The sequence below is a fragment of the Sarcophilus harrisii genome, chromosome 3 (genome assembly GCF_902635505.1).
Source record: "Sarcophilus harrisii chromosome 3, mSarHar1.11, whole genome shotgun sequence".
Lineage (NCBI taxonomy): Eukaryota > Metazoa > Chordata > Mammalia > Dasyuromorphia > Dasyuridae > Sarcophilus > Sarcophilus harrisii.
Window position 1 is genome coordinate 541,423,535 of NC_045428.1, and position 15,022 is coordinate 541,438,556.

General features: G+C 38.9%; 1 protein-coding gene across 3 annotated transcripts in view; it reads right to left on the reverse strand.

The window, feature by feature from the left end:
• GRIK3 (glutamate ionotropic receptor kainate type subunit 3) overlaps positions 1-15,022 on the reverse strand; it is a 322,874-nt gene that overhangs the window by 44,686 nt on the left and 263,166 nt on the right. For all 3 annotated transcript variants that reach the window (XM_031962173.1, XM_031962172.1, XM_031962174.1), the window contains exons 10-11: positions 13,937-14,140; positions 3,115-3,338 (exon numbers count right to left, since the gene is read on the reverse strand). In XM_031962173.1, the coding sequence (XP_031818033.1) occupies positions 3,115-3,338; positions 13,937-14,140 (428 nt within the window). The remainder of the gene's footprint in view (positions 1-3,114; positions 3,339-13,936; positions 14,141-15,022) is intronic.

The following is a 15,022-nucleotide window of genomic DNA, read 5'->3' on the forward strand; positions in this document are numbered from 1 at the left end:
AGATGATTTTTTTTTTCAGATTCCAAATCCAACTCTATCCCTTTCATATTTCCTACTTCAAAAGGTTTTGGTGAAGTTCAGATTAGGTAATACAGGTAAAGGCTTTCAAAACTTCTAAACCTACATAAAACTCTGCTATTATTATCTAATAATAGGGTACCAGTGATGACAATGAACACCTCCTCAATTCTGGTGATGAAATGGACATTATGTGGGTGTTCCCAACCAAGGTTTTACCCCATCCCAATCTTGTTAGAAATTAAAATGCCTCCTGCACTCCCTTTCCTAGACTCTTCAGATCCCATGAGCCTGGAAGGGAAGATCAATAACATCACTAGTATTTTCTACTACACAAAGGGCATAAGCCATTGGTTATCTGCAAAGAGTTCTTCTCATATTTTAGTTAATTCAGAGTTAGAGCTGGGAACCCTGACCTTTGATGCCCAGGTTGTATGGCCCCTAAAGGAGGTTATGATAGGAGCTAGAACACGCAATTCTCATTTGTTTGATCTGTGTCATATCTGCTGACATCAGGGACCTTGTCACACTGAGTGAGACATGATTGGAAGGGGTGATAGTTGTCTAAAGGGAAGAAGTGTGTTGGTTAATAAGCAACCACTGAAGAATGCCCAGAATTATGGATCTTCAAAATAAAGGAGGTCAGAGCTCATCTGGTTCATCCCTCAGCTGAAGCATGAATCTTCTCTACAGTTTTCTAACATATGCTCATTAAGCTTCTGATCAAACTCCTTCAGTGATGAGGAACCTACCAACTTGCCAAAGTACTCATTCCATTTTTAGGAAGCTTTACTTCAATTAAATTTGACAGGCATTCATACAATGAATAGTGTTGGATTTGGAGACTGGAAGAGTCAAATTCAAATCCTGTCTCACACACTTAGTAGCTGAGTGACTCTGGAAAGGTGATCTACCCTCTGTCTGCCTCAGTTTCCTCATCTTTGAAGTGAGAGGGTTGGATAAAATGACTTCATAACACATTCAGTTTTAAACCTATGATCCTATTACACTATTCTTATAATGTATAAATTACAGTATACATTATACAAATAATGTATAAATGTATAATGTATAAAGTGCTATCCTGTGAGTTTGGGATAGATGAAACAATTCCTACTTCTAAGGAGTTTTATAAGCTATTGGATATTAAAGCTAAATCTGATGTTTCCTAGCTTTCCCTTTTTTGTTCCTGGTTCCATTTTCTGAAGACAAGCAGAACAAGTCTAATCCTTCTTTCTCCATTATAGTCTTTCAGATACCTTGTCAGTTATTAGCTTCCCCATTAAGTCTTCTCTGTTCTAGGCTAGACATTCCTGGTTCCTTCATTCAACACTTGTAGGAGCCTCCATCCCTTCCCTATGGCTGCTTCTTATGCTCTCCCTGATCATTCATCCTAACTCTCCCCTGAACTTTGCTAGATCCTTATTTGAAGAATATAAGAGATCTGGTTTGCCCAGGGAGCTGAAAATGCTCCCTGGCATTGGAAATGGCTGCTTGGGTCAAAATTAAGGGTCATAGTGATATACAGCTAACCTTGCCCAGAGTCCCAATCTCTCCCTGACTTGACTAGACATTTCTCTCTCTAGATACTCTCAGAAAGACCTCTTTCCACAATCTATGTAAACATCTTTCTCCTTTAATTACCCAAGAAATGCCTTCAGATCCTGCTGTAGCTCCAGGCTACCTCATTCCCTAACTTCACCAACAAATAGAGATCTCCTAGGACTCTATCAAACACTTCCTTCCCTAGTTTTGATTTACACCTCCCTCCCCTAAATTTCCTGAACCTATCTTTCTCTCTGGACTCATGGCTGAACAACTATCTCCTCAGGCTTCAGCAAAAATCAATTCTCCCATTGTCTTCCCCAAGTTTCAGTCTCCTCCTTGTTGTAGACAGCTCAGAAGGCCTCTAGTTCTTGACCCAGAACCTGCAACATCAGCCACCAAGGGTCCATCACTCTGACTTTTTTAGCCTCTCTAAAAAGCTTCTAACTATCTAGGTGCTAACATTATTTCTAAGAAGACTCCAAAAACATGTGATGTCCCTCTATTCATATCACTCTTACAGGGCAGCAAGACCCAGTCCTGGGCTGAAGTCTTGTAGCTCCTTTTGGGTTAGCAAAGTGGCTAATGTTCTAGGAGAGAGGGGAGCTGGGCACGACATCCAGCCAACAGATGGCTGTTGCTCTGTGGAGGGACCAGGGTGTTGAAGTAATGACTGAGAAGCAGCCAAAAGCAGCTTGATGTGGCTGCTTTGCCCCTGACTGGCAATTGTGTGGAAAAACAGAGGTGTGGAGGAATGAGCAAACAGACATTTGGATTGTACAAGTGTGCTAAACCATACAACATCTGCATGACTGCACATGAATACATGTGTGCTTCGTGCATCTGTGAATGGGTACACAACTACTTGTGTGTGTCGCATCAGGTATTCTATGTGCTATGAGAGTTCTCTAACTGAGGTTAAATTTCACTGGCCCGTGTACCCCTAAAGCAATCTCAGCATAGCAGTGGAACTTGGCAGCATTGAGGATGGTCAGCTCTCAAAAGTTCCAACTTTAGTTATCAATGAAGGCCCTCCCACCCCTGAATGGCATGGATGCTCCTCATCACTGAGACAGAGCCTAAAGCTACTAGAACTCAACTTTTTGGAAACAAAGTCTGAGGTCATGGATAATCCTGGGGTCAATGACAGCTTCCATTCTTAGAAGTTTCTACAGGCCCTGACAAGAGGGAGGGGGAGCAGAAAGTTCTTGGACTTTGGCCTTGGATCTTATGCTTATGTGATAAGAAAGGAAAGGAGGCAGATTTCATAGTGGGAAACTAAGGCAGAGAGGGAGATATTCTATCCAAAGTCACATGGTGAAATTGTGGGTTCAAGAGCATAGGGATACAACCTAGATGTCTTGATTTTGAGTCAAAGATTTTGCTTTCTAACCCATTTTCTGCCCTCTTCTCACAAGATGGCCCCATGTCACACATAGTAACCCTATAATAATAGGGAACTAAACACAATGGATGATGCAAACTCCACTCCCCCAACATACATACACATCACTACCACCCCAATCCATGAAGTTCTGAAGGCTCCCTTACCTGGCAATGACGAAGAGAACACAGCTGACACCCAGATAGGCAAGAAGAACATACATCCAGATATCAGGAGACAAGGGATTGAGGAAGGAAAATACGCCAGGGTTGGTGCCATTGGGTTTTCGGTACAGGATACTGACGCCGAGGGTCATGAAGGGCTTGGAGAAGTCGATGGCTTTTTCCCGGATGTGAGTGATGGTCAGAGGGGCTACAGCCAGATCTGCCTTCTGCATGGAGTTGGGAAGAGACATGGAAGGAAGCTTTGAGAGACAGAAGCAGTCAAGTTTGGGAAGAAGGGGTATTGCTTGGGGGGACCTGTGGAGAACCTTTTCTGTGAGCCCTATACCACAGAAGGAGGCTGTAAAAACCTGAACCATGATGGTCAGCCTTTCTGAAGAGAATTCAGCTAGTTAAGATGAGTGAGTGTATTTTCTTCTACAGGGAGGACACTGAGAGAAAGACTATGGGTAGCATGATAGCTTTTGAGTTAGAAGTCCTGGGTTTGAATCTTGTTTTTATGATATACTACTAAGGATCTTGGTTGAATTACACAAGCTAGGCTTTTTTTCATCTGGAATATGAGGAGATATCTAAAGTCCATTCTAGTTCAATAATTATGACCTTATGACTCCTGGGTCCACTCTCTAAACAGTTAATATATTTTAATTCCCACAGAGAAATACTGCTCTTCTAGGGGTATACTAGACAAATCATACCTCTCCTTAGCAGTAGCTCACTGCCCTGGCCAGGAGCAAGACACACATACTCAAAATACAAAGAAGAAGGACTAGTCACCTGCATTAAAAGGACAGGACTCTTCATGAAGATTATTCAATTATAAATTCACTACATTTAATTAGAAAAATATTCTCTAATCACGTTTTTGTATAGGAGTCTGTGTTTAACTTGAAGATACAAACATGAAGTAAAAAACACACTCCACACAAGGAATTTACAATATAAGAGAGGTGGTGGGAACATATACATAAATAATTAGAAGGCCAGGAAGATTAAGGACATAGAGTGATTTATGCAAAGTCCTAGAAGATTGAGGAGAGAAAAATCACTTTCAATGAGAAAAGATAGTATTGCAAGGGCAACCTCCTACTGGAGGTGTTGGAGGGACTCCAGCAGAAGTTGATGGGAAAGAGTAGAGGGGATTTATCTCAACCATGGGGACAGGGCTGTTGTGAGCAAAGGGATGGGACTATAAGAAGACAAGCAGTGTGTGATAGTCAGTAACTGAAAGCAATGCATGAGAGGAAGGTTGACACATGTTTCTGAAAGATCTCGAATGAGTATTGACAAAAGAAGCTTAAATTTTGAATCAGAGAGCCTGAATTTGAATTCTGACTCTGTCTTACTAGTTTCCTGTGTGACTTTGTAGTGGGCCCTTAATTGTTTCATGCTCCAGTTTTAATATCTGTAAAATTCAAAGATTTTTCTAAAGATTATGTTCAAAGTCTCTAGCAGTTCCATAGCCTCCGAGAATCCAAGATTAGGAGTTTATATTTTATTTTATAAGCAATGGGGACTTATTGAAAGTTTTTGAGCAAGAAACTGATATAATCAAAAGAGAGTAATTAAACTATATGTGCTTAGACTCACTTCCATGGAAGGGCAGCCATATATCTAGGGTTATATAGGTGGGCAATGCTATTTTATGGCAATGTTAGTTCAGCACCACAGACAGCTCCTAATCATTGTCCTCAGGTTCCATGCAGGATGTAGAAAATCAAGTTCCCAACATCTTTCCTTTTTCATATCTATATCACAGTCTCATCATCCATTTTGGACCTGGCTTCAGACTACTCTATGTCTTGGGCCTTTGATTTGTCATATTGAGAATGATGGAGTGGAAAGAGTGAGCCTGATTTGAATCCTCTTTTTGATATATAACCATGAAAAAAATTCTTAGTTTTGTCATCTGTAAAATGGAGCTAATATTTGCAGTAATTACCTCCAAGGGCTGTCGTTGGGATCAAATAAGATAATGTATAAAAAGGACTTTAAAAACTTTGGAGCTGTATATCAATGTCAGCTATTATTATTATTATATTACTGCCCCAACAAGCCTTAGAGGTTTCAATGAGATTGTATTTACTGCCTTCTGTTAAAATCTTGAGTTCCCTTTGTTTATGGTCCACTGTTGGCACATTGGTTTATGGACATTGGAGGCCATAAGTATTTTACCTGACCCTTCTATGGTTATGCCTTTCTGTGAATTACTAGCCTGTGCCTCCTCTATTATTTATCTTTTTTTTGTCACACCTCATGTCCTAGACAGTAGCTAGCTTTGCAGTTTGATCTGGCCATTTTCTTTCTGTCTTCTAAAGTCTTCTTGCCTGGATTAACAAGTCTTTGGTCAAATACTTTCTGCCCAATATTTGTGATATGAGCTTAGTGCCCAGCCAGAAGTTAACCATTTTGACATTTTGAGCTATGGCTCAGAAAACTAAATTTCCTTCTTTGATATGTTCTAGAAGCTCCACATGACAAGGAAACAAAGAGACAGGATAAAGGTGAGAAAATATTCTAAAGTCAAGGTTAGGCACATTGTAAATAAATTCTGCTGATGCCACAGTTTAACACAGATTTGTTTTGTTTCTTGGGGCAGCATCTATATATCCCTGTTATACAGCTGTGGCTATTATTTATCTAGCTTTCAATGAAGCAACTAGATGATACAGTGGTTAGAGTGCCAAGCTTGGAGCCAAGAAGACCAGAATTCAAATCCAGTCTTAGATACTTATTAGTTGTGTGACCCTAGACAAGTCACTTAACCCTGTTTGCTAAAGTTACCTGTCTGTAAAATGAGCTGGACAAGAAAATGACAAAGAACTATAGCATCTTTGCCAAGAAAATTCCAAATGCTATCACAAAGATTTGATCATGACTGAAATGTCTGACAATAAAGGACAAGAGAAAGATAAAGGAGGGGATGGTAATGCTTTCTGAATGGACTGATATAATAACAGATGATAGAGAGAAAGCAAAAATTTAAAATCCTTATTTTGTCTCTACTTTTGTTGAGACTGAACTTTATACCACAAATGATGGAAGAAAAATAGTTAAAAAGGGACTTGAAATCCAAGAAGAATGAGAAGAAGGAAAGGAAAACATGGAACTGTCTTTGGCGGGTTCAAGGCAAGAGTTCCAGACAAATTTCATCCCAGTATACTGAAAGAAGTGACTCACATGATTGCTGAGGTGCTGTCAGTGATTCTGGAAGATCATAATGAATGGAAGAAGTGTTACAGGAATGGAAAAGGGCAAATAGTCTAATTTTCAAAAAAGGGAAAGATGAATACTTCAGTCTCTAGACTGAACTTGGCATTAATTCTGGGTAAAATTTTAAGTTGGACTATGAAAAAAGTGGATTGTGAGCACTTAAAAAGGGTTCAGAAGGTGATCATTAAGAACCAGCATGGGTTCATTAAGAACAAGTAATGCCAGACTAACATCATGTCCTTTTTTTGACAGGGTTACTAGACAGATAGATCAGGGGATTCCATAGCCTTAGTACATGTGGATTTCAGCAAGGCATTTGATGGTTTCTAATGATATCCTAATGAACAATTTGGAGAGATGTCAGCTGGAAAATAGTTTTTAGGTGGGTTCAGAATTGGCTGACTGCATGGACCCAAAGTAGTGCCTAATAGATTGATTTCAACCTGAAGGGAGGTATATAGCAGAGTAATCTTGGTTCTATACTTGACCCGGTCTGTTCAACTTTTTTTCAATTTGCATTTCTTTTTATTAGTGATTTGATGCATTTTTTCCTATTTGTTTTTTTAAACTTTTTTTTCAACAGTATTTTACTTTTCCAAGTATGTGTAAAGATAATTTTCAACATTCATTTTTGTAAGACTTTGTTAAACTGTTTTTTTTAAAGTCAATGACTTTGATGAAAGCATAAATGATGTCTATCAAATAATCACTTATATTTATATAACTTCATTAAGCTCACATTACTCCATTTGACCTTCATGATAACCCTGTGAGATGTCATACAGGTTATTTTCCTTCTTTTAGAGATGAGGAAACTGAGGCTCAGATCAGATAAGTGACTTGCCCAGAATCACATAGCTAGTAAGTATAAGATTTTAACTCAGGTTGAGCACTCTACCCGCCATATCATGGCACCTTTCAATTTCAAATGACCTGAATCTGGGAGTGATAGTTAATCTAACAAATGTGGGATTAAAAAAAGGGAATTCTGAAAATGGATTGAAGTAAAGGGAAAAAAATAAATGTGAATAAATGTTAAGCTCTTAACTTGGATTAAAAAACTCAAATATATAAGTATAGCATGAAGGAAATTCAGTTAGACAGCATTTTATATAAAAAGTTGAGAGATTTTTAATAGGATACACTCTGACTATGAATCAATAATGCCACCAATAGATGGAATTTCACTTCACGCTGCATTAATGGAAGTATAAGTATCTCCAGCAAAGGAGTCAATAGATCCCCTCTCTTCTGCTTTGGTTAGACCCATTTGGGACACTGTGTTAAGTTCTAGTCACCAAATTTTAGGAATGATATTGATCAGTTAGACAATATCAATAGGAGAATATCTGGGATTAAGAGATGACTTGAAACCATGTCATGGTGAAGTTCATTTAAAGTAAATGAGAATGTTTAGCACACAGAGGAAAAGACTTAGGGAAAATATAACTGATTTATTCAAATATTCAAAGGACTGATGCATGGAAGAGGGATTAGATGTGTCCTGCTAGGTTCAAAGGATATCGAATCTAAATTCTACTCACTGAAGGAATTCCTCAGATGGTAAAACAGTGTCTGCTTACATACTTCTAATGATAGAGATCTCACTACTGTATGGAGAAGTTCATCCCATTTTGAAACACAGTTAAGTTCTTCCTTATATTAAGTGAAATTTTGCATTATCATGACATCTTGTCATTGGTCAGTTCTGTCCTTTGCAATCATTCAGAACAAATTTAATTTTTTTAATTCATAGGAGCCCTTCCCAACCTTGCTCCTCACTCTTCTTTTCTCTTTAGATGAAAAATTCCTAATCTTGTCAATCAAAGTTCACTTTTCTAGCCATAGAAGTATCTAGAGGATCATAGTCTCTCTGTTGCCTATCCAATTGTGTTAGCATCACAGAATTCCAGTTTCTAGAGCCTAATTAAAAATCTTGTTTGATAAAGAATCCTCTCCACATCACCCTGAACATTCAACCTCTGTTTGAAGACTCTCAGGGCAAGGGAGCTCATCTCCTGATGAAATAGTCCATTTGACTTATGGACAACACTAATTGAGAACAAGTTTTTTCTTTTTAAATCAACATCTGCCTTTCTGCAATTTCTACTCATTGTTCTTAGTTCTGCCCTCTGGGACTATCATTCCATTAAGAGGAAATGCCATGGGTTCTTTACACTCAGTGAAGCCCTTACATACATGCTGAGAACCTGTGAGTACTTGTACTTAATTGGGCTAGAACTGGACCTGTTACCTTGATCTGCAAATAGCAATATCCCTGATGGCATTACATGGCTGACATACATTGGGATTTCTCTTCATTAAGACCCTTAGATCTTTTTCAGATGAACTATTATCTAACCAAACTCTATCTCACTCTTGTGAATTTTTAAAATTTGAACCCAAGTGTAAAATTTTGTATTTCTTCTGATTAAATTTCCTCTTATTAAATTGAGCCCCATGTTCGCCCAATAAAGACACTGTATATCTTGCTGTCATCCAGGAAGTTGGCTTTCTCTCAGAGTTTTTCTGCTATCTGACAAACTGATGATGATATCATCAATGCCTTTAAGTCATTGATAAAAATATTAAACAGCACATGGTCAAACAAAGATTCCTGGGTGCATCACCAGTGATCTTCTTCAAAGCTGACCCTGACCTTATTAATGTCAAGTTCCTCTGAGTTAATGTGACAGTTTCAACCCTAGACCCACCATGAACTATGGCTTCACAGCTTAAAAGAGCTGAACATTATAATGCTGCCTGGTCCATCTTCCATAATAAGGCTTCTCTTAAACTAGAGAAATTCAGGGCTGGGGATGGGATGCAGAGGAATCAAAATGAGTGAAAAATTAGACATATACATGCATAATCCCTTCATCCATTAGCATATCTTGCAGAGGCAAATAAGTAGCACAGAATATAGAGTTTAGAAAGACCCAAATTCAAATTGAGTCTTAGACACTTACTAACTGTGTGACTTTGGGCAAATCATTTAATTTTTATTTGCTTCGATTTATTTGACTGTAAAATGAAGAGTGTAATAATACATACCTCCTGACCCCCACTCCCAGCTAATATTAGGATCAAATGAGATAATATGTATATAAGTGCTTAGCACAGTGCCTGACACATAATAAGAACTATATTAATGCTGGCTATAATTATTATTATTGTCCAGACACACATTCATTTCTAATTAACTCTGCTCACCCAGAGACACATGCCCTACATCATACTACATATAAATTAACTATTGTACATTTCACTCATTTATTCCATAAACATGTACTGATCATCTCCCATATGCAATACCCTATGCCAAGTGATGAAGGAGAATATTAAATAGTCTAAAACATAGTTTTTGCCCTCAAGGAGTTTAGAGTCTGGTAGGGATGACAGGATATATACACAGATAACTTACAATAAAAGGCCACATCTCAAGAATGCCTGCAGTAAGGCATAAAAAGACAGTCATACATATGTATATATTCTAAAGATATCTATGTATGCATACATGTGGATGTGTATATATATACACACATATGCATATATGCACACACATCAGAGAGAGGGGGGAAGAAGAGGAAAGAAAGGGGAATAGAAAGAAAATGAGAAAACGACTGAGGAAAGGGTGGAATGAAGGAGAAGAGTAGAGAAAAGTGGAGAGGAGAATACAAGGTAAGAGAAAAATAGGGAGGAGATATGAGGGAAGGAGAGAAAAGATGAGAAGACAAAAGAAAAGGATGGGGCTAAGCAAAAAAAAAAGGGGGGCAAAGGAGGGGAGATCAGAAGATTGAAATCTATATCCAAAAAGGTAACCTGTCGGTTATTTAGTCTAAGTTGATGAATGAACTGATTCTATGTGGTGTTGTAGAGCAGGGCTTCTCACTCGTGACCACTTTTTGCCCAATAAATTTTTTTGCGACCCCAGCTACATTGGTATAAAAAATCTAACATTTAATGATAATAAATCATAATTGCATGATCTCCACATTCAGTTATGTGACTCCATATGGGAGTCCACAATTAAAGAAACTTTGTTCTAGGGGACCCTTTTCTTACTGCTTTCATACCCACTATAAATTTTTTTTTCTCCTCTTTAATAGAGGCCAAATGACAATAGTCATGTGGGGGAAGGGGTATTTTTCTATGAAAGATTATTTAGACCTTGCTGGTAAGTGATTCCTTCCTTCTCTCCACCCCCTTTATATTTGCATGAGTGGGTATTTTCACAGTCAGCCCATTATTCACTAAGCAGCTGACAATCATAGCATTTGGGGGCTATAGAACAATTGATATCCATTATTATTTCTAATGACCCTTTCAATAGTCATATTAGGGGGACATAGCAGATATTTCCCAGATGTAGAAACTGGGACTCAGTTGGGGAGGCAACTTTCTCTCTGAAAGGTAATATATCACAGAGCCAGAATTTTACTAAAGGTCTTTGGATCCCAAGTCCAGGATACTTTCCTCTACTCCACTGCCTCTTATTGTTATGGCTTCATTAGGGTTAACTAATAATGAAGTAATAATATTTCCAAGCCCTTGCTACCCTTTCTAGGAGCTGGAGAGAAGACTAATTATCTGACGACACTAATAAATGGTTATGATGTTATTAAAAATGGCACCAAGCTAGGATTAATAGGCCCATCAATTGTAACGAATCAGGTTTAACAAGGTTCCCTGTATCTTCCGTCAGTGCCCCGTTGCCTTGATGAACGCCATGAATTTGTAATAAACGCACCGTGTATAAAGACAATAGATTAGTCTCCTTTCATTTTTACAGCTTTGATTTCACTGGGACAGCTCTGGCATCCATTGAGTGTTTCACTGACTGCTTCACAAATGGGGCTCTGAACTCACTGGATCTGATTAGGTCCTTTCCTCACTCAAAAGCCTTCAATGGCTCCCTATTATCTTACATAAAAGACAAATTCCTTAGTGTGGCATTTCAGGTCTTCTCCTTCTTCCCCAGCACACAAATATAACATGAATGGTTTGTTCATTGTATGATGAACACATACTAGATGTGGAGTCAGAGTACCCCAACTTGAATTTCAGCACTGTACTATGTGACTCTGGGCAAGTCCCTTCACCTTTCTGGACTTCTTTTATTTATAAGATGGAGGAGGTGTTGGACATATATAAGGAACTATGGTAAGTATTGTGGGCACAGAAACAAAATTTAAAGAGCAATTCTGTTTTCAAAAGATTTTAAATTCTATTTAAAGCATATCTAGAATTGAACATCCATCCCTATGGAAGTAGAGAATCTTATGCTGGATGAGACCTCAAATGGTATCCGGTACATCTCCTTCTTGAAGGATCCATTTATGGCATCTGTGACAAGTGATTTTTCAGCCTCTACTTCTACATTTCTTGTGAGGGGGAACTCACTACCTTTCCATTGATGGAAAGTTTTGATTGTTAGGATTTTTCCCTGAACATTGGAATAAAATCCATGTTCAAAGCCTGGTTGTGGTCATGAGGAAATCAGAAGAAATAGGAATGATTTAGGCCCTCTGACCTCTTTGCTTTTAGAAAGAATTTCCCATGTTACCCCTGGAATATACTGTATATTCAGTCTTCATTCTGGTCGAGACTTGCAGCCTTCTCGAATATGACTCAAGCAACTAAGAAACTTTATCTTACTGGCAAATGTTATATAGTACTACAGGTTTTGCCCAGTCCCCTTACTCAGATGATGTACCCTAGACTTAGGGTCCTTGCCTCTCAAAACCATACATGGCATGTGCTCAGAGTTACTCAGGATGGGGACTTGGGGAAGTTTCTGAGGATTACTGGATTATCTTCCAACACACAAATAGGAAAGGGAGAGAAAAACTTCAGGCTTCCCAAAGGCCAAACCTATGCATGCATGTGGAATCAATATGTGATAAATTGAATCACTTCATAATAATGTGAATTGAGTATCTGCAAGTCTTACCAGGTCCAAGAGACTCATCTGGATGCCCACAAAGTAGCAGACATTCTAGACTAGTGGAATTATAGGATTTAGATCTGAAGGTGGTAGTGAAAATTATGACTTGTAGAGATAATCTAGTCTAGTCCCTCTAGTTTTACATCTGGGAAAAAAAAGAGTGGTTAATTGGCTTGTCCTCAGTGCATAGTAAGTGGGATTAGAATCTTGGTCTACTGACTTCACAGCTTCCTCAGAACTGGTCAAGCTGGAGAGAAGAATTTACAAATTAATCTCATGGTATGAGACTGGGCAGGCAGATTTTTATGTGTACTTAGAATGTTTCCCCCTTGTGTCACATTTCTGAATCCATACATTTCCTTTTCCTTTGGGAATAAACTGAAGAAAGTCATCCATGTGGACTACAGTATACAGAGATGGGAAGAGATGGAAAAGAGACAAATTTGTGTTGGTGAAGGACACCCAGCTGCAGAAGAAGGAGACAGCAGAGGAAGGGGAGAAATTAGGATAGAACAAGTAACACTTTAGAGTTTGTGAAGTATTTTACACATTTTATCTAATTTTATTCTCACAAAACCCTGCAATGTATGTGTTATAATTATCTTAATAATGGGAAAATCCTACAGATTTCATTTACAGATGAGGAATCTAAGGTAGACAACTGTTAAATGACTCATCCAGGATCGGGAAGTTAGTAAAATGTCTGAAGCAGTATTTGAACTCGGGTACTCCAACATCAGTGTTCTAACTATTGAGTCATTTAGCGGGCCAGGATTGAGTGCATCCGTTCTTTGGAAATCAAGCTAGCTCAGGTATCAGGGAAGTTAGGAGACTCAGGATGGGGCTCTGAGAATCTTCAAAAGGAATACAAAGGTAAAAAGTCCTAGTGAAAACTGCCCAACATGGGAATGTCAATAAAGAGCTTGGTCATCCAGACAGCTGATTCAGTGGCAAGGTCTAAAGAAGATGGTCACTGGGGGTTGGGGTGAGGTGTGAAAGAAAAGAATCTCTGAACTGAGAGTTGGATCACATATTAAACATCATCTAGTTCAATCACCTTATTTTACTAAATACTCAAAGATGTGAATGATTCAATTGAAATCACACAGCTAAAGTGAAGTCAGAGAGAAGACCCAATTAGGGCAGGTGGATACATCAAAGATGAACACAAAAGGAATGGATATAATCCTCTCTATGCATTTCTGGGCTTTTGGTCAGAGAAGGTCTCAAGTCAGATTGAGCACTTGTGATGGAGCAAGAAACCTGGATGGTGTTGGAGGGAAAGGGAAGTTCTTAGGAAAGTGTTCTCTCTAGAGAAAACAATTCTCTGGAAAAAGTGAGAGGGTGAGGGTCCTATTTCTTCCATAAAAACTAAAGTCTGAATCAGAGCCAGGACCCTATTTTCTTCATCAGATCTAGATTATGTCTTCTTCCTCATCCTAAGGGATTCCTGAAGATGAGGGTCATGTGTCTTCGTCATACATGTTTTCTCTGTATCCCTAAGGACAGGGTTCTTCAGCGGGATTGGGGATTAAGGGGCTTGTATCATGGCATCACAGAAAACAACAGGAATAAAAAGGACCCATGCATTTCCCAGAGACATCACTGTGTATATATTCCCAATACCCACCCTGTTCCCTTACTTACATGGTCAATCAGCTCCTTAATCATGCCATTCCACTGGCCTTTCTCGTCCTGTGCCCCATACTTCCCATCTTCCACCAGCCGGATCTCATAAGTGAAGCCCAGGATGTGGGCCAGTTCCTTCAGCAGATCAATGCAATAGCCCTCAAACCGGTCATTCCCAAAGAGGGTCATGTCTGACTTCCGGAACATGACGAAGGGCTCCTCCTGGGGATGACAGATGAGAGTGGATGGGGGAGGAAGATGGAAACATGGAGACTTCTGTGAGGATGGGGGAGACAAAAGTTCCCTCTATTCCCCCAGACCTGGATTCTACTTTAGACTGGACCACATTCCTCCTTCATGAGGAATCTCTTTGAGAGAAAAAAATTCTTATTCATCTTTATTCTCTGCCCCTCCCTCATCCCAGTGCTATACACACTATAGTTGCTCAATAATCAATCAAAAAGTATTTAAGTGCCTACTATATATCAAGCAGTGTTCTAAGCCCTAGGGATACAAAGTTGAAACAATTGCTGCATTCAAGGAACTTACATTCAATAAAAGACAATTGAAGGAATAAAGGAATTGTAAATAAGACCCATGACACTGATTGGATCCCAAAAGCAACTTCTGGGTGTGCGTGAGTAGAGAGGTGAGTTTATAAATCAGCTTCCTCTCCAGACTTGAAGTAAAACCAGGAAGATACTGAAGAGACTTAGAAAAAGACTGCCTGCCTAGAGTTTCAGAGTTCAGAGGGAGTCTTTCTTCTACTCCTACCAGAAACTGTTTCTATACTTTTCTAAGTGGGAAAAATTTTAACTTATGGAAGTAGAAAATATAGACTCGGTTTGGGAAGTTCTCTAGACTATTTGTTCTCACAGGAGTTTCTTTTCATATGATCGGAATTTTGGAATCCCTAAATATTAGAATTGAATGGAACCTCAATGGCCATCTATTCCAATCCATACTCCCAAAGGAATCCTTGTTATGGTATACCCAACAAGTAGTCATCCAGCTTCTGTTTGAAGAGCTTCACTAAAAAGAAAACTTCTGCCCCCTGGGCAGTCCATCCCTCTTTGGACAGTTTTTAAATGTAATGGAATTTTT